This window comes from Balaenoptera musculus, chromosome 9 (genome assembly GCF_009873245.2).
Source record: "Balaenoptera musculus isolate JJ_BM4_2016_0621 chromosome 9, mBalMus1.pri.v3, whole genome shotgun sequence".
Lineage (NCBI taxonomy): Eukaryota > Metazoa > Chordata > Mammalia > Artiodactyla > Balaenopteridae > Balaenoptera > Balaenoptera musculus.
Genome location: NC_045793.1, coordinates 50,351,709 through 50,372,360, shown reverse-complemented (window position 1 = coordinate 50,372,360; position 20,652 = coordinate 50,351,709). Strand labels below are relative to the sequence as shown.

Here is a 20,652-nt window from a genome sequence, read left to right as displayed (position 1 = left end):
CAGGGAGGTGAAATGAGGTTATCTGGTGTATGACAGAGCGTAATAGGCAATGTGAAATCGGGAGCAGGACATGTAAACAGTGGGCTGAGCAAAGGAGCTCGCTTAATTGAAGGAAAGGGTGTGGAGTGGAGAAGGAAACAAAGGGATAATGTAAGTCACAGCTGGGACTGGGAGTGAGCAAGCTGAATCTTGACCACAGCCTTCCTCTGTCCTAGACCCTCCAGTGACTCCTCCAATGCCTACTGAATCCAAGTAGTGGCTTGAAAGAGCATTTTTAAACACTTTCCCCAAGCATCTATCTAATCATTAATTCTTAACCTTTGTTTCACTGTCCTTTAAGCTGCTTGTGCAACTTTCCAGATCTGAGTTTATTTTTAAACATGAAGCTCATTATTTTCTTACCAGTTACTTTAAGTCCTCTGGTTTTTGTCCTTGCGATGTCAGCTTTTAAAAAATCATAGTTCTGATCCTGTGCTCTTTAGACCTACTCTACCTGTGGTCATTAATGAATGAGTGGAAGCAAAGGAGAATGTCATTTCCTGGGAAATGTCTTGCTTAAGATGACTAACCTACCATAGGGAACTGGTAACTCAAGTTGGTCCTGTTGCTCACAGTAGATGATCTATCTTTAATGGCACAGAAGACTGATGATATTAGACCTTTTCATCACTTAATGTATTACATTTCACAAGTTTATTTACTTGAGATTATGCTCACTGGAAAAGTAATGTTAGATTTTAATGAGGTTTTGGAAGATCAGTCATACTTCAATACACCACTGATAGTATTCTGTTTAGTACAATCATTCTTTTAGGATTCTGTAGTAATTGGTATTATTAGGAAAAGAATCATCATAGAGAAAGGATTTCTCTGACTTTAACTAACAGGGCCCTCTAACTAAAGACTACATTATTCAGGTATCATTTATTGGCTTCGTATGAGGAAGGCACTTGTCTAAGTATTCTGGGGGTGCCAAGAAACACGAGGTTTGATCCCTGCCCTTGAGGAGCTTGTAAATATAATGAAGATAAGTTATAATGATCCATCCATTTGTTTGTTTGCTGAATAACTAATCCCATGAAAAGTAAAATATGAATATCAGATTTACAGAACAGTAGATAGCAATATAAAAAATGCCATCAAGCTGTGTGTCATTAATTTTCAAATATATGGTGCTACAGAAGTTCAGAGAAGCAGAGGTCACTTCATGCTGAGATGGGCAGAAGAGGCTTTCTGGGGAGATGGGATCTGACGTGGGCCTGGAAAGTGGGAAGGAACTGGTTAGAAACTGAACTGAGAACACTCCATAGAGATGGAGTATATGAACAAAAATGTGAGGCTGGAAAAGTAGCGGATGTTTGGGGAGAATGAAGAGTAAAAGTCAGTTTGTTGAAATTGGAGAGTTGGTGCAGTGTAATAGGGACTGAACTAGAATGTTTCAGTCAGCATGTAGAAGACCTTTGATGCCAAAGTATGGTGTTTGGTCTTTATCCTACAGGCAGTAGAGAGCTATTCAATTTCTGAATTCTGTTTTTCTTGAAAATATTTTCCCCATTAAATGAAAAAGTATTAATCAGCTTATACAGGAGGTTTTGAATTCTTTTATATATATATATATATTGTCTCAACATCAGATGAGATATTCCTGATAAAAGTGATAACACTCAGAATGGTAGAGGACATGTTAATACTACACTGTGTTTAGTAATATACCATTCTATACCTATAAAAATACTGTACTGTGCCCAATAGATACACATAACCTTCAAGGGTATTTTAATTGTTTATAATGGAATAACTGTAAATGATTCACCTAAACAGGTTTAGAGAAAACACTATTTAAACCAATACAATGCAATTGTGTAAGGAATATACAGAATCAACAAAGGTATTTTCATTGTTCCTGATGGGTGACTATAAAGGTTCTACATAAGTGTGGATAGGGAAAATATGGACAAGGTATACAGTAATTTTACTGGACTTTGGGATTGGTACGAGTGTGGGATAGATAGATAGGTAGACAGACAGATAGATAATGTTGATAGATCTTTCTATCTATATATGTTTAGTTTGGGGTTTTTCTATAGTTAGATATTCATATACCTATTTCTCTGATTAAATTATAGCATATTTGAGGACAAGGGCTATTCGTCATCTCAGTATCCACTCTGTATCTTGTAGATAATGAAATATATTAGAAAATACGTTAGAGTTGATTGTGAACTTTTTGGATAGAAAAATGAAAAACTTAATCAACCAAAAGTTTTATCTATATGCTATTTGACAGAATTTTTGTCCTTTAATTACTTTATTAGCTCAACATCTTGATTTAGTACAAGGCACCTAGTGCAATGTAAGTGATGGAGGCACTGAGGCAAAGCACAGAGCAGGAATAAAGAGTGGTTAAGAGTTCAGTCTGTCTGGAGCATAAGGGGTCTAAGCGGCACAAATGTGACTGGAAAGGTAAGTGTGAGTCAGATCATGGAAGGGGTTTGGGACTGACCAAACTCGGCAGTGGAGACCCATAAAGGTTATTGAGCAAGGGATTAATTTGACTATGCTGTGTTTTAGGAAGATCAATCTGCTGGCAGTGTGTAGAATAGATTATTGGGTTGTCTGATGAGAGAGAGACACACACACAGGAAGCAGGGAGAGCACTTAGGAGCTCTTGTAACGTTGCAGGTAAGAAATCATCAAAGCCTGAGTGAGTAGAGAGCTGGCGATGGATGAGGTTTTAGAGGCAGAATCACTAGCTACTCAGTGAAGATGTTTTACTTTGCTCCAACCATATGCCTGTATATGTAATCATACTTGAAGGTACAAAGTTGCCCAGGGAGAGAGTGTAAAGAGAGAAAGAGTTTTCAAATCCAAATTTTTCATCATATAGGACCATTGGATAGCTTTTGATGTACATGGGCAACCTCACATAATTAAACACGTCAGCCTCACTTTAGTAACTCAGCACACATTTTTCAGGTGTCATTTATGCACATGAGACTGCAGTAAACATCACTTCTGGCCTGCAGAGGTCCTGCTTGACCTGGCTTTTGCCTAGCTCTTCAATTTCATTCTAACCTCTCTCTGCAGGGCTACCTTTGGCCCTCCTTTCTGGTTCCTGAACACCTCAGCGTTCTCCAGCCTCAGGGCCTTGGCACTCGGTGTCCCCTGTGCCTAGAAGGTGCTTCATTTGGCTTTTTGCATTTATGTACCAGTTTTAGCCAAGAGGTTTCAGTTTAAATGTCACCTCTTCCTTGACCACAGAGTATAAAATAGTCGCTCTTTTCCTATCATCCACTTATCTTTGTAGCACTTACTATGATCTGTCCTTTTTATGCCTAAACTCCCAACAGCCAGAACAGAATCTAGCATGTAATAGGTTTCCAAAAAATATTTTTTTCAATCAATTAATTAGATGCATAATAATAAGAACATATAATGAGAAAATAAGAAAAGATAAAGTAGAAACCAAAAGCTCTGCCATTAAAGAAATAAAGGGTAAATAGGAAAACAATCTGAAACAATCAGCAAGCACCAGGAAATGAGGAAATCTAAAACAGGGCCAAGATGCTTATTTATAAATATTATATGTAACAACTAAAAATGGGAAAGGCCAAAGAAGGAGACAGTTTCCAAAAGAAAGGGGTGTCCAGTAAAACAAAATTTCCAGTAATGAATTTGAGGATAGAGACTGATGACTGGGAGAGTCTGGTGACTCTGAGGGAGCTGTTTGAGGTAAGGGATCAGGAGAGAAAATCAAATTGCCAGGGCTTAGGAGCGAGCTGGAGAAGAGACAATGGGGACAGAGACCAAAGAGAGCTCTCCCAAGAACTTTAATGCAAAAGAGAAAGAAGCAAAGTTAAGCTGTGGCTCCTTGAACTGTGATCAGGAATGTGGAAAGAGGCCCAGACGAGGAGGCAGGAGATTTGGGATCTGGTTCCAATGAGAGCTCCAAAATACCACTCTGCAAATGAACTTTCTTATTCGTCTATGAGAAAAATTTTCCACCCCATCTCAACTCCTGTAATAGGGGACAAAGGGACTAACGGATAAGTAGGTATAAGGAGTTGTCATTTCTTCGTAAGAATTCTAAAGAAGTTCTAATGAAGAGCGACAAATCTATAGAAGAATGTTTTATTTGAAACAAAATCAAGGTCAAATTTCACTCGAGCTTAATTAAGTTGGACTGGATTTTTCCCCCCACTTCGTTGAAGGCTTTTCATTGCTTAGCTGCAGCACTTGCTGAGGCCAGATATGAAGAGTGCTTATATTTATCACTGACATTTTGTTGAACCTGTCTATTCTTATTAATCACTGCTTTAAACTAAGCAACTTGAGGATTCCTAGAAAGCTAATATTCCCAGCTGACCTATCTGCAAAAATAGTGAAGCTTGATGCTCTCCTGCTTCAGACTGTCTCTATAGATGTATGTTCATGTAGGTATACGGATGTGCGTGTGTGTGTGTGTGTGCGATTTTGGGGGGGTACCTAAAGAAGTAAATGACTTTCTGTGAAGCTACAACAAACTTTATCATATTCTACCTGATGAAAGCATAGAAGAATTAAAAACAAAAGCGAGCTCTGATCTGTTTATACTCTACACGGGAGGCAAATCATATCGGCAGAATGAAGACTCCAGTTAAAAAGTCTGATACAAAGGTGATGAGAAGCTATGCCTTGAAAATAATTGTTGAGATTTCTCGATGTTAAAAGGTAAAGTACTCACTTATGTATAGATACAAAACCTATAGTGTGAATACCTGACCTTCTGGCACACTTTTAGGATCCTTCATCTAAGGTTCACAGAAAAATCTTAATAGCCCAGCTCCATTAGTGTGATTTTTCTCCTTGCTTTATAAATGTTAGCATTTTAATATGACTAGAGTGGTTGGCATTTGCTTACCTTCTGGTTCATAATTTTTAATATGTATTCTAATGGTTCCCTAGGCAAAGTAAACATAAATATGTGAGTCTGAAAATTTAGAATTTGGTGGTTAAATACTCCAAACCATCAATAATTTCTAGTGATTCGATTTGGTTCATTACAAAAGAAATCTGGTCCTTTTTCCATAGGATCTTTTTCTCTTGTTAAAGTTTCTGTTCTTTCCTTTATCTTTTTAATCATTTAAACGTATTTATTTTATAGTCTTTTTTTCAAATTGTTCTCTCATCTCAAGTTCATTAGGGATTAATTTTCTCATTTGTCTTATTCCTCACCATATCTCTCTAGATATGGTTCGAAGTACCATGCCACAAGTTTTTATCTGTACTATTTTCATTGTCTTTCAGAACTACATATTTTGTAATTTCCTTTGTGATTTCTTCTTTTAACTCATGAGTTATTCAGAAATTTATTTTTTAGCTCCAAACAGGAGCTTGGGTATTTTAAGCTATCTTTTTAGTGCTGGCTTCTAACTAAATTTCATTGTAGTTAAGGAACATAGTCTGTATGATATAGATTCATTGAAATTTGTTGATATTTCAATTATGAACTTATATACTATAGTCAATTTCCATGAATATTCTATGTGCACTGAAAAGAACATATATCTTTTTAGATAGATTAAATCAATTTAAAAAAATTTTTTGGTTCAAATCTTCCATATAGTTACTAATTTTTTCCTCCTTGGTTTATCAGTTTCTAAAAGTGGTATGTGAAAATTTCCCACAGTGATTGAGGATTTGTCAAACTTGTCTTATAAGTTTTTTCTTTATAGGCTTCAAAGTTATATAGTTAGATGCACTTAAACTTTATCTTCTTTTACTATTATTATATACTGACATTCTGTAGTCCTATTATTGCTTTATGCCTTACATTCTACATTATCTGATGTTAACACTGCTATAGTAGCTTTCTTTGAATAGGGTTGTCTGGTATATCTATTTTCATTCCCTTACTCTGAAAATTTCTATGTGGTTTAGTTTCAGGACTATCTCCTCTAAGAATGCTGCTAGATTTTTTTTTAAAAATCCAATGTGATAATTTCTGTCTTTTAATAGATTACTTTAATCAAGTTACATTTACTGTAATTATTTTTATATTTGGGCTTTTTTAAAACTATATTTTCTCTTTGCTCCTTTTTCTTTCTTCCTGCCTTCTTTCGGATTTAAAATTTTTTCTGTGATCACCTTTTATTTCCCTTCTGCTGCTTTGGGAACCCTAAGATTGCATTCCTACTTATTTAGTACTTACTCTGAAATTTTAACATGCATTTCCTAACAAAGACTACAATTACTCAGTATTTCTCTCCGCCTTCCTCCTGAATAAGACAACACTTGGCACACTGGCACTACCCCACATCTCCATCTTGCCCCAGCTAATTTTTAAAATTGCAAGCTAAATTTAGTGTTAACTCTTTCTAAAATTAAAAAAAAAAAAGCTCATTGAAAAATAATCAATAATTAACATTACTGACATATTTTACCTATTTCTATGTTCACTATTGTTTCTTGGACTCTCCACCTTACCTCTGTGTTCACTTTTCTTTTGGCTAAAGTACATAATGAGGAGCAGAACTGGGATTCAAAGCAATGTGTGTTTGCCTCCAAAGTTCTTGCTCAACCACAACAATTTACTGGTCACAGATACAGAGAAAGGTATTCTGTGTGTATGGGTCAGGGAGAGGAGCCAGTAGATAAGAGACAGATGGAGAGGAAGAGGGGAAGTGGAGGATGCCTTGAGAGAAGGTGTCACGAGAGTTTTGACACCACCTGCCAGAAGACAGGATTCATATATCAGAAAAGCAAAAACAACTAACTCATGTCATGAGACACGATAATATATATATGTATATATACATATATATGTATATGACATAAATAAACATGGGGAATTAAGGATGTAGTCATAAGTCAAGGGGCTTGGGCCAGAAAGGGAAGGTGTAGCTGCACCCATTTAAGGCCTGTGTAAGAATGCAGAGGGATTTCTAGCACCTAGGTACAATGCCTGCCACATAACAGGTGCTCAAGAATATTTGTGGAATGAAAGAAGTAAAAGCAAGGAAGAAAAGAAAGAATGGAAATGGAAAAGGGAAGGGAGGAAAATAACAGAATGAGAAAAGGAAGAAGGTAATAAGGAAGCAGGAAGAAAATGAAAGGAAAGGAATTAAAAGAAAAGGCAGAAGAAAGTAAATGAAAAGAAGGATCTCTTCTTTTTTTAAGTATAAACATTGCATATTTGTAAATGGGCTAAAAAAAGACAAAAGATTTATATCAAACTGTTAACAATGCTTACTTAGAGTAGAAGGTGAATGACTTTCACTTATTAACTTTATGTCTATTGGCAATATTTAAGATTCTTCCAGTGAGCATCAAATGTGCAGAGAATAATAAAGAACCACCTGATGTGGCATGGTGTGACGTACCTTCAGGTGAGTGCATCTTCACTGATTCCCCCGGTAGGGCCCCTCAGGGACTCCCTGTTGACCTTCAGGAGCAGAGACCATTTTTCCTGCCATCTCAGGCCCATTAATCTCCTCAAAATCCAGGCCCCAAAAGGAAGAGAAACCCCATTATTGGATTTCCTCTCCTCTTAAAGCCACCTGTCAAATTCCAGGTGGCCTTGGAATTGCTTGGCCCTGCATTCTCCCAGGTGGCCTGACTCCCTTTAAGAAGATCCAATCCTTCGTCCATAGGTCTTTCACTTCAGCCTGAAATGAACAACCCTATCAGAATAGGATAAGCCAAGTGTCTATACAAGAAAGACACATATTTACAATATTAAAAAAAGACTCTCCCTTCACAGATCACAGCTCATTAAAATAGAGAAAATGCCTCCCTCCTTTATTCCTTTTTTTTTTTTTTAATCTTTCATGGGTTTCTCATTTCTCTAAGACTCCTCAGGCCCTTGAAGTAAACAGTGACAGACAAGTCCAGCTGGTCCCTTATGACCTAGAGCCATTCTATGTATTCCTAGCTTTACTTACATAAGAAAACCTATGTTTTGTCCATAAAAATAAACTCATACGAAGCATGGGTTATGGGCTTTTACAACTCAAGAGACACAGATAAAAAGGTGATAAACCCTGGGCAATGTCTAAAGGCTTTTTTGGTTGTCACATTATAGGGGTGCTACGAGCATCTAGTGGTGTAGACCAGCGATGCTGCTAAACATTTTACAATGCACAAGTCAGCCCCTACACAAAGAATTTTCTGGCCCAGAACGTCAACAGTGCTGAGGTTGAGAAACCCTGCGCTAAACCATCCTAATCACTCTCTAAAGGAGGAATTATCGGCCTTGTTATAGAGGAGGAAACTGAGAGCTGTAATGTCCCACAACCCAAGTCATATCGCCAGGATCTGGATCGGATCTGTTTCACTCCCTTAAACCCATGTATCTGCTGTATTATCTTGAAGAGGGAAATGACCTCCTCATTTCATAAATAAGGAAATTGAGGCTCAGATGCCAAGTGTCTTGCTCTGTATCTCACTGCTACGGGTGATTCTTTGTCCTTTCACAGTTCAAGGTCTGTGATGATGACTAATCACAAATGACTTCACCTCAAACCATGAAGCTGCCAACAAATGTCTCTTTCTCTTGTCCGTTAACCATTACACCCCTAGTAATTAACTTCTTGTTTCTGCTCCTTTAACACTGTAATCTAGTGGTTTTATTGCTCACATCTAATTCACTAGCTTAATCAATCATTATTAAGCTCCTTCTGTATGCTAAGCACTGTAAAGGTGCAGGATATAAATGGGTCAGAAGGCAAATGGAAGAGAACTGCAAGTTCAGGGGTTGGCAAACTATAGCCCAAGGAGTGCCTGTTTTTGTAAATAAAGTTTTATTGGAACACACACACACACACACACACACACACACACATAAAAGGTGATAAACCAAAAGCCATCTATTATACCTCTATAACAGAGTCTCTCAACCTCGGCACTATTGACATTTTGGGTCAGATAATTATTTGTTGTGGTGGCCGTCCTGTGCTTTGTAGGATGTTTAGCAGCGTCCCTGGCACCTACCCACTAGATGCCTGCAACATACACACACACACACACACACACACAACCAGTTGTGGCAACCAAAAATGCCTCCAGGAATTCAGTCATTAAATGCACCCTGGGGGCCAAAATCTCCCGTGGTTGAGAACCACAGAGGTAGCGCCAAGTTGCAAAAATAGGTTAGTTTATTTCTCTACAGTTAGAAATATATGTTTTGCACGCACACAGGTGTTTCGGGTTTTAATATGTATTAAACCATCTCTTGTAATGAAGAGAATTTGTTTGCAATGCCGACGGCAAAGTAGAGAAAAGCAACATGACAAGCAAAATTATATCTCAAAGCTTCATGCTGTATTATGAAAGAGGCAACAATGAAGAACCCTAAAATCACATTTATATTCAGCAAAGATAAACCTACAGTTAGATGTGTGAGGTGACTAATTTATGGATGTTTTCCTTATATTCTATAACTTCAGGTAACCCTCTCAGCAGAGTTCAGAGCTGAAACCATCCAAAAAATGATAATCTAGTTATCTATCGTACCATATAACAGGACACCATATCACCACACTTTATAATTCAGTACCATAGTTTAAGGAAAAGGAATGCCAGCAGGCTGCCTGGACTAACAGTATTAAAAGGCTAAATATGTGTGATTCTGTGAAAGTCAACTGGCATCTTTCCATTGCATTCCAAAGAAGGAATGTGAAAAAAAATTGTTTGGTGAAATCAGGAATGATGTTAATACCAGAGACTCCAGGGTCTTCTATAATCTTGTTATTAACTTGGTAATATGAGTGATAATTACTCAGCAAGAAAATAAAGCTAAAATATATTTTGGGGGGGGTTGTAACTATTTATTGATTAAGTTGGCTTTCATGTCATTTGCTGGAGATTGCTTCAAATTTAAGTACTCAAACACTGTTCAAAATATGGGTATATATATATACATATATAATAGTTTCATGGAAAAAATTTATAGCTGCAATTTACTTTATATTCCATTTTAGATGCAGATAGTTGGACTGAATAAATTTAAAATGTAATTGAATGACGAAAGAATAAAAACATCCTTTTCTGGCTTGGAATAGTTTAATCTATCATTACAATATTTAAAAAAAAAAAGAATGAATTAACACTTAAAAAAATAGCTTAATGGGATTAGAAATTTGTTGTCCTATTTTATGCTACCCTCTCTCCTCCTGTCCACTTGCCAGAAGAATTTCAAATGCAATTCCCCTGAAATCTACAGATTTAATAGGCTAAACAGGCAGTTACCACTCTTGATACTAGGCCAATTTTATTGAGCCTACATCTTAAAAAATCTTTTTGTTGTGTTATTTCTGCAGAATTTCCTGACATTATAGAAAAAAATTACAGGTGACATGGTAACTAGAAGAGAAGAGCAAGCTGGGTTGATTTCTGCAGCAATTTCCCAAGTATTGCTTTCCCCTTTCGAGATTCAAATTCAAACAAAAACCTTCTTCTGTATTTCTAATGAAAAAATGAGTAGTAACTTCTGAAATTTGTGCTAAGCCAAATGAACTCATTACTGTGTTATGAAACAGTTTAACACACTTTGATCAAAACATTAGCTTTGCAAACACAAATATGCAATAGTAATATCACCACGTAGGAAAACATGACTGGCCTATGCTAATAGGTACTAAGACATAAAAGATGTCAAAGCATTAGGATATTTGAAGAAAAACCAAATGTCTTTAATATTCCCCAGAAATGGCATTGTCTCAATTCTTCTCTACATATGTATAAATACCCTAAATGCAAAGAACCTTACAAATTTATTCCTATTCTTTTGTGAAGTTAGTTAAAATTTAATGAACAAGAAATTAAAGAGAAGCTGCTGTAATAGTTAGAATATTCTAACTGAAAAACAATGAAAACAATGAAACTATTTACACTCCCATAAAATTATAAACATTTTTCAAGGGATAGTTTATAACACAATTTTTAAGCAATGTTATCTTATTATTATTCTTGAGACTTAAAACACTGCAAGTTTATTTTGCATTTTAAAAATACATTTATTTGAGTAAGAGCTCTGCTTTCTCAGAAAAAGAACTTTATGCTTTAAAGTAACATGCTGAATGCTTAGATTTTTCTTCAAACACATTTTATGCTTCATCTTTCAACTAAGAGGATTAATTTTCAACTACATGTAATGGACAGAAAATCGTGTTGAAATGATAGTATTAATTAATTCTGGGAATTTAACCAGTAAGATTTCCGATATACACAGTTATTTGTACAGAACTGGAAAAATACCAACAGTTTATAAGTATGTTCACTGCTTTTCCACTGTTTTCACCTCCTCTCAAAATTATATTCATATTTCACAGAAGTGAAAGCAATTAGCTTAACTCTTCTCCTGAGAGAGCATTTCTGAAAGAAAAAAAGTTGCTGTTCTAGTTTTAGATATTTAATCAAACAAAACCTCTAACTCTAAGAGCCAACTTCAGGGTTTTCACTAAAAAAAATCCCCTTTCTAGTGGGTGGCTCAAACTTGACCAACCTGAACTGTACAGACACTGAAGTGGCTCTCGGTTACACTGGGGAAGAAAGAAGAACTAGACATTCCACAGCTGCCTACACCAGCTTCCTTCCCAGGGGCACAGTTGCAGGCTCTATCAAACTCAATCACTTTGTACAGCAACTGGGATCCCAGGCAGGGGCAAGGAATACCAGAGCAGCTTAGATTTCTTCCAGTACCACAGCAAGAAGTAAGACTACTTCAAGAGTAACCAGTTATTTACAACGATTATGTGGCCCCAGGCCAAAAAAAAGTGATGAAGAAGAACATCTGTAGTGAGAGGCCGCGATAGTGAGAGGCCCGCGCACCGCGATGAAGAGTGGCACCCGCTTGCCACAACTAGAGAAAGCCCTCGCACAGAAACGAAGACCCAACACAGCCAAAAATAAATAAATTAATTAATTAAAAAAATAATAATAATAATGATGATGATGTGACAATTTATTGTGGGTGTGCTATGACTCAAGCACTGTGCTGAGGGCTGTAGATCCATGACGTCATTTACCACCACCCCCCTCATGAAATTATCCTTATTTTATAGATGAAAAAATTGACTTTTAAGGTCACTGAGCTAGTAAATGGTATAGTCAGAATTCAAACTTTTTGACTCTAAAATCCATGTGCTAGTTATTATGCTCTGCTTACTACATTGAACATCACATTTGTATGTTAATTTTGAACATTTTAGGTATTGTTAAATCATTTTTAAAGGTTTATAGTGTTGTTAAATTGTTCTATTCAAAGAAAAATAGCCTTTCTACATGAGATGTCAGTTAAATATCACACATATTACTTATAATCCCTTTTCCTTCTCTAATGGCTGATTTTTTTAATAACCAGAAAAAGGCTCATTTCAACCTAGAGTATTAGTAACGTAATAATTCCCTAAATGTTCTTTCTGTTTTAGGTTGACCCTCAAAACTACAAGCCAAAGAGCTAATAGACAATTAAATTTATGTTACATAACAGATACTGAGGCATTTAAACACTAAACCATGCCTGAAAATGTAGAATGATAAAATATCAAGTACAAAAACTTCAAGCCTCAAAAGGCCTCTGTTTATAGTTCAACGATATTCCTCCAAGACAATGCAATACACTACAGCAAGGAGGAATATATGAGGCAGAAGTTGTTGACATATGGGGTGTGCATAGAACTTCTGGTTAATGGAAGTTCCAAGATGTATAAATAAAAAATGATGTGTGAGTTGCTGGAAAAAACTGTAAGGCAAGTCAATTTTTTAATTAAAAAATTATGTAGCATAAACAATGCTAATGAGCCAAAAGTCCCATGAGATTAGGACTGTATCTGCTTCATTTTAACATTCCATTCACTTTTCATAAAAGTATATCCACTCACTTGAAATACCTCGAGCAGAGTCATTTTCATAAAACAGGGTTTTGAAGATTTTCTTTGTCCTTGTTTTTAATAGCTCACCATTTTCTTCTCTTGATGATATATGACATTAAAAAAAAATCCCTAAAATCCTTAAATGAATCACCATAAATAAATACCTGGAAGTTCTTCATAAATTTCATCATCAATTGGCTGGCTGCTTGCTGGTGAACTGGTGATTGGTAGAGGCTGATCAACATCATCATATAAGTCCCCTCTTTCATCATCATCCTCAGGAATAACATCAGACCCCATATCTACAAAACACGTTTCAGGAAGCAGAATTTTAAAGAATGCAAAAGAGGTTTTCAAAACCCTATTACCTAAGTTAATGCAGCCCTACAAAGTCACAATATTGTTATATGCTATATCCTTAACTTAAACATTTAAAAAAATTGATTGTGGCATAAATATGTGAATTTCAAAGTTGCCAAACGGTACTTGCAGAAAAGATGCTTTTATTAATCTGAAGCAAATGGTATGTATTAATACCAGTCATGTTCTTTTAGTCATTTCTCACAGAAGTCAATAAGTTTCTTTGTATGAAACTCCAACTTACTCAGTTATTCAGTTCTTAAAGACTGTAATAACTTGTTCAATTGATTGCTCTTACCTTGTAATACAAATTTCAGCTGCTGTACCCATTCTTCGGCATCTTTGGGAGAAGCTGCTGTGAACTAATAAAAAACAAACGATAGCAATAAAAATCACCACCGTAATGAAAGGTATATGTTGCATTCTTTCCATTTCTTTAAGACCGTTAGTAATTCTCTTCATGTCTAGTACTACTTTCCTTGCAAGGATGCTTCTTATAATGTACAGTTAATTTTGACAAATTTATGTAATTGAAGCAGAGGATGATGGATTTGAAACTGTGATCAGCAGCTGGCAGCTGTGCAGGAAAAAAAGCTGCTTCTCTTCATCAATGTCAAAGACAGAACTGATGAACAAAATTTGCCCTTGACAATTAGAAGACACCCATGAATTTCTCTAGACTGCTGGGTACAGCTTTCTTAAAAATGTTCTTGTCCGATTCCAACACACTACCTGACAACTTAATTAACTGGCTTTCAACTGCAATCTCAGATATTTGAAACTTATTAAACATGCATTCCATATTGATGCTGGCTGATAGCTCTTGAATTGCAGAGCTGATGCGAGCCTTTGCCTTCCTTTTCTCCCACAAGTCTAAGCAATACAATATGCATGAACATTCTGATATTTTTCTTTTGATAATTTTATTCTTTCTGCCATGTAATCCTTTTAAGAAATCACACAGTTCCATTAAAATAGACATAAAACGCAACATGTGAAGTAATTGATAAATTACATATCTCCTGTTCTCTCAAGAAGATATCACTTGAACTAATCTGGAATTTTTTAAAAACTTGATTTCCCCTTATACAAATGTTTAATGTATAAAACCCAGAATTTTTTATTATTATTAACATGTCAGAAAGAGTTGTTTGAACAAAATGTTAATGTCTTTAAAAATGAAATCAGAAAGTTTTATCAACTTAATTTCAAGGCAACATAAAAACTCCAACCTGATAGATACGTTTATCGGGAGCAGAGATTTCAAAACAGCAATCTTTCTTTCCATCCTTCCTAAGAGTGTTATTCATTCTGACATTGTAGCCTTCTATTGCAAATTCACCTTTCTGTTGTTTGTCTGTTGAAGATAAAACGAAAGTCAGAATTTCATTTACTATAGTGAATATAAACATCCAGCTGATTAGCTTTTATTTAGAATTTTTTGGATAAATTTTTGGATAGAATATTTTTTGGTCATATTGCTTTCACAGTATAATATTTAAGTAACATTTCTAGGTATTACTTTTAATTCTAAAATTACAGAGTTACTTGGAATGGCTGGTTTTAAAAAGGACATCTAAGGGAACCAAAAGAAGAGGTCTGCAGATAATGGTCTTATTCAGAAGGAAGTATGGAAATATGACAATTTCATGTAGGGAAAATCCAAGAATTGGAACTTAGAACTTGCTAGACAAACCCACTACAAATCCGTGGCTCTTTCAGATTTGGTAAGCCAGTGGGAAAACCCGTCTAGTTGAAAGCTTGCTGGGCTTTTATTTACTACTATCTCCTCTCATCACCACCCTCCAACCTCCCCACCCCGCAAAAGCCCCTAAAACACAACTTTTCTTTTTTTAAAAATCTCCTAAATTGGTACAAATCAAACTCTAAATTTAAAAAGCAAAGCAAAACAAAACTGCTAATTATAAAAAGATGTGAGGGGAAAACAAAGTATTTGAATGGAGAGGAGTGGTAAAGCAAGTACAGAAGCATTTCTTACCAAAACAAAACAAAAGTAGGTTTCTTAACCAGTCAGTGAACAGTTAAACTAGTAAAGCACATTTGAATCCCATATGATGAAAATTCAAAAGAAAAGATGACTTCAGTTTTAGTCAGATATTATTTTAAAAACAATAAAGTAGGAATAAAACAAAGGATTTAATACTGAAACTAAAAATAAAATTAGTCGCCTTTCCTACTTTATCCAGTTATACAATTTTGAGAGAAAGGAGGCACTGCTATAGGTTTACTTCCTAGATTAACATACAATATTAAAATCATGAGTAAGGACAACTGTCTCTTTTACTGAGCTCAGGGGAAATATAGAAATGCTTCCATATCATGGGGTGCAGGGCTCTCTCAGCTTAGTGTGCCCGTAAAATATGTATCTCCTTTTCTTAAATGTACTAATTTAATGCCTGAAGTAACAGGCATTTTTAAAAGGTCATCAAGATCATATCTGGTTCAAAACATCAAAGGCAAAAAATCTGAGTTAGTAATTCCTGACTTAAATCTGGACATTCTAATCATATTTAGTCATAATTTATATCTCTTTGGATAATTGAAAAAACAATTTTCAAAATTTGAAGTTTGCTTTGTGGAAAACGTCTGCAATAAACTCTATGAGATGAAAACTATAAAAATCAGAGCAGCATTTCCCAAAGTGTGTTTATGGGATATTAACAGGTTTCTATGATCAAATAAGTTTGGGAAATGTTGAATTAAAGTTAAACAGGTTTTGTTAGTCCAGCCTTCTTGAGGCCCTTAATATATTTGATCAAATTTCTATGAGAAAGATTTAGTATGCAGCATTTCCCCAAATTATTTGTCAATGGAACCCTTTTTTCACAGAATATTTTATGGAACTGGTACTCACAGAACATATTTTGCAAAACACCTAACTAGAAAAATAATACTGGGGAAAAGGTATTAAAATAATAATGGTTAAGCACTGTTGGTTCTTCTAAAATTCTCAAAGAAAACTAAGTCATTTATTCACTCATTCAACAAATTTACGCTGAGCACTTAAAACAAACAAAGGAGCATTATAGGTATGGTGAGACAAAAGCTAGTAACACTGTACCAGACCTTTCCCCCTTTGCCACTGAAACAGACACCCCACACACCTTCCCACACACCCAGTACAGATATAAGTGCTCCAGGAATATTAGTCAGTGATTCACTACACTGCAAAAGGATTTAATTTTCACGATAAAAAATGGAAGTAGTTGGAAGCAAATATCAAAGCCATACAGGATACTTTTGAGAGATTTCCTTAAACTTCTCAGGAAAAAAACAGGATTTTCAAGGACCAGTTGGAGGAAAGAAAAATTCATCACTCTCAGTAGCTTTTGCAAATCCATAACCATAAAGTAGCCATATTTCCAATTAGCCAACGTGAGATAGGAAGTTCACGACACAAAATGGGCAGACATGGGTATGCTAAGACTCCGCTCTTCTCCATTTATATTAGCTTCTCTTCAAGGCACAGAAGAAAGAGAAAACCTTAGCATCACATGGCAATCTATAGCAATTTACATATAGGCTAGTTCGACAGTGCTTTCTGGGGTAGTTTCAAAGACACTTGTTGACTTAAAAATAGTTACATGCCAATCAAATGGGAAGTAAGGTCATAAAAGTTCATTTATCCAGAACTATAGTAGACTAATAAAATATTTTATCTAAGTGAACTTCTCAAATTGCATAAGTTTATTTCTTTTAAGTGCCAAAACTCTCTAAAATGTTGGTTTTTATAACTGAAATCATTCTGAAATATATACTTCCCTGACTTTTCAAACAACTCTGTTAAACGTAATTTAAGTTTTTCTTGATGATCCAGTAGTATTAATTTGAGTATTAGTTTTTATAGTATGTTACAACATGTTGATACCCTCAGGATTTTTGCGGTGTTTGTCACTCTATTAAATTTTCCTCAGCTTCTATTTCACACTTTAACCTTGCCTATATCAATGCTGCTTGAATTTAATGTCTACAGCACTAAAGGCTGCCAGGAGAAACTAGATAATGAAATCTATTAAATCAGTAACTTAATTTTACACAATTCTAATTCAGTAGGTTCGAGGTAAAAAGCAGTTGGCTCTGATCTCTTACAAAACAAAATGTATGAGGTTAATGATGCGATTTCCTCCTACTTTTTCACTGGCTTTAGGTTTACAGCTGTGTTCTGGGGGTTTTAAGTGCCAAAAAGATCTCTTTTTTTTTTCTTTTTTTCTTTCTTTTTTTAAAAATGCAGAGCACCGGCTCTAGGTGTGTGGGCTTCAGTAGTTGTGGCGCACCGACTTAGTTGCTCTGCAGCACGTGGGATCTTCCTGGACCAGGGCTCAAACCCGTGTGCCCTGCATTGGCAGGTGGATTCTTAACCACTGCGCCACCAGGGAAGCCCAAAAAGACAGACCTTATTTGCTGAACTCCTTCTATATGCCAGAAATTTAATACAGCAATCTTATATATACCTTGTAATAATTCTAAGACAAAGAAGGTATTTATTATATCCCCAGCACTGACGGGGAAAAAAACAACTTAAACAACTTGCTTACAGCCACACAACCAAAGTAGTAAAAGCCAGGACCCTAACGTAAGTCTGATTCTAAAACCTTGCTTTTTCAACCATTTCACATTGTCTCCTAGAAAGGTGTTTCTCAAAGTGTATTTCAAGAATCACCTATGTTAGAATCATCTTGGATGCCTGTTAAGAACATAGAAATGGCTACCACTCTGAACTTGCTGTATAGGATTCCCCCGGCGGTGAGTCCAGGAAACTAAGTTTTTAGCAAACACCCCAGGTGATTTTGATACACACTAATGTTTGAAAAACCACTGTTTTAGAACATGTAATTTATGAAGTCTCAGTAGAGATGATAAGCGTTATAGCTTGCATTTCCTCCTGCAACTTGGGCCCAACTTTCTCAGCTTGCTTTATGGGCTCCTGTACCTTTGCCTATCTCTTAAACAGCCATGATGGGTTATGTTCTAAATCCTGTTCTTTTCCTGCTTTACAGTTTTCACTGGGCAACCTCATCCAATCCCAGGGATTAAATTCCTATCAATATGCTTGTGACTCATAATTCTCTATTTTCAGTCCAGCTTCAGAACTGAATATCCAAATCTTTACCTGCTCACTATACATGTTTCATCTCTTGAATGTCCTATAGGCACAATGAATATAACTTGCCCACAATGGAGATCATCTTATCCCCACTCCCACTCTACTTGTGGTCTTTCTCGTCGTGTCCTTCTTCTCAATAAGCGGTACCTCCATTAATTGAAGCCCCCAAACCAGAAAATTGAGCATCATTCTTAATTTCTCCCTTTTGTTCATCAACTGACACCACATTCTCTCCCTCCACCCCACTGCCATCTTCCAAAACCCAGTCAGTCCTAGTTTCATTGCAAATATGCTTGCTTTCTCTCTTTTTTGCTGGCTCTCAGAAAATATGCTTAAAACACCAACCACTCTCCTATCATTTAAAATATAGTATAAATATAGCAACTAAATGATTCTAAATCATTTAGCATCCCTATGAGTTGTGAGTACTTGTCACTTGAGGATGCCCAGCATCTAAGTATCTTTCCTATTTTAGTCCTGAGATCATCAGGGGGCAGAGCCAACTTCCCACCACAGAAGCTGGAGGGAGGTTTAGAAAGAGATTTTCCCTGTTCCAGATCAGTCAAGTAGATGCTCCAGCCTGGGACCTAAATCTGAACTGAATAACAAAAGAATCAGGGGAGAGCTCAGAATCCACTTCTGTTAGCAGTGGCATTCACTGATTGGTGGCAGTGCACAAAGGCAACATCACGAGTCCTGGCTTGGCCGGGCCACCAGTGTGTCCCAGTCAGACTGTCCCTGGAGGTGTGGATTGGGCTGAAGTTCCAGCCACCTCACCTCCCTTAGTCCTTGCCTGCTTTTCTGAGCCTGGTTGTTTAGCCTTCCCATCAACTCTGTATGAGAGTTGATATTCTCCCAATAATTTCCTTTCCTGCATAAACAAACTTGGTTTCTGTTGTTTATACCAATAATGCTAATTTGGTACAAATGGCTAGCAAACAGAAAGATATGAAATGTGTTCAGAAATTTTTGATAATATCTGCTTCGTATATTTAAAAAGGTCTTTCCCTCTTAGTGAATAACTCATGCTATTTCCATAAGTATTAATGCTCACTAGTAAGAAAGAGGGAAACATGCCCATTAATACTAAACCTCCCACTAAACTTTATCCAACTGATTAGTAAGTTGTTCTGGGCCCTCAGTTAAAGACACATGAACATTTTCCTTGTTTATATAGCTCACAGAAATACAGCTGCCAATGCTAATTCAGTCACTTGAAATATACTTCCAGTGTTCTGAGTTATACCATAAGGAAATATCAAATTATTATTATTTTAAGTGAAAAATACTGTATGCCATATATATATTTATTACTTAAGGGCCCCAAAGGGCTCTGAATAACAAACATAGGCAATATGTATGGGTCCAAAGGGAAGCATTTTAGTTAGAATTAAAAGTTTCGCTCATACAGTCTGATGGCAGGAAATTTTAGGTATTTATAAAACCTTTTTTTTTTCTTTAAAATAAAAGTACACTGCAAGTGGGAATTCCCTGGTGGTCCAGTGGTTAGGACTCCACACTTTCACTGTCAAAAGCCTGGGTTCGGGCTTCCCTGGTGGCGCAGTGGTTGAGAGTCTGCCTGCCGGTGCAGGGGACGCGGGTTAGAGCCCTGGTCTGGGAGGATCCCACATGCCGCAGAGCGGCTCGGCCTGTGAGCCACAGCTGCTGAGCCTGCGCGTCTGGAGCCTGTGCTCGGCAACGGGAGGCCCGCGCACCGCGATGAAGAGTGGCCCCCGCTTGCCGCAACTGGGGAGGGCCCTCGCACAGAAACGAAGACCCAACAAAGCCATACATACATACGTACATAAATAAAAAGAATGTAAGCAGACAAGAATAGCATTAAAAAAAAAAAAAAAAATCCCGGAGTACGTAATTTATAATTAAAAAAAAAAAAAAAGCCTGGGTTCAATCCCTGGTCAGGGAACTAAGATCCTGCAAAACACGGCGGCCAAAAAAAAAAAAAAGTACACTGCAAGCATAAGAACCAAGTGGTTTTTGTATACCGCCACACACTTTCAACCATAGGAAGAAACTTGATTTAAAAAACAGTGTAGTATGAGGTAGCTGTGAATGGAGAATAAATAAATGACAAGAAATTAAATTTCTTGTAGACCGGAATTTAAAACCATGTTTCTAGTTTTTTTGGCTATACCTACTGTTTTCCTCCACAACTGAAATTCAGATAATAATTATGATACGGTCTATTAGACTATACATACAGCTATTGTTAAGATAAACATTATACAGGGGCTTCCCTGGTGGCACAGTGGTTAAGAATCTGCCTGCCAATGCAGGGGACACGGGTTCGAGCCCTGG

General features: G+C 36.4%; 1 protein-coding gene across 2 annotated transcripts in view; it reads right to left on the bottom strand.

The window, feature by feature from the left end:
* Positions 1 to 20,652, bottom strand: part of SKAP2 (src kinase associated phosphoprotein 2) — a 154,035-nt gene that overhangs the window by 39,596 nt on the left and 93,787 nt on the right. Inside the window, exons 7-9 of one of the 2 annotated variants that reach the window (XM_036863892.1) lie at positions 14,444 to 14,568; positions 13,510 to 13,573; positions 13,016 to 13,153 (exon numbers count right to left, since the gene is read on the bottom strand). In XM_036863892.1, the coding sequence (XP_036719787.1) occupies positions 13,016 to 13,153; positions 13,510 to 13,573; positions 14,444 to 14,568 (327 nt within the window). The remainder of the gene's footprint in view (positions 1 to 13,015; positions 13,154 to 13,509; positions 13,574 to 14,443; positions 14,569 to 20,652) is intronic. The other variant, XM_036863893.1, reaches the window with a different exon arrangement.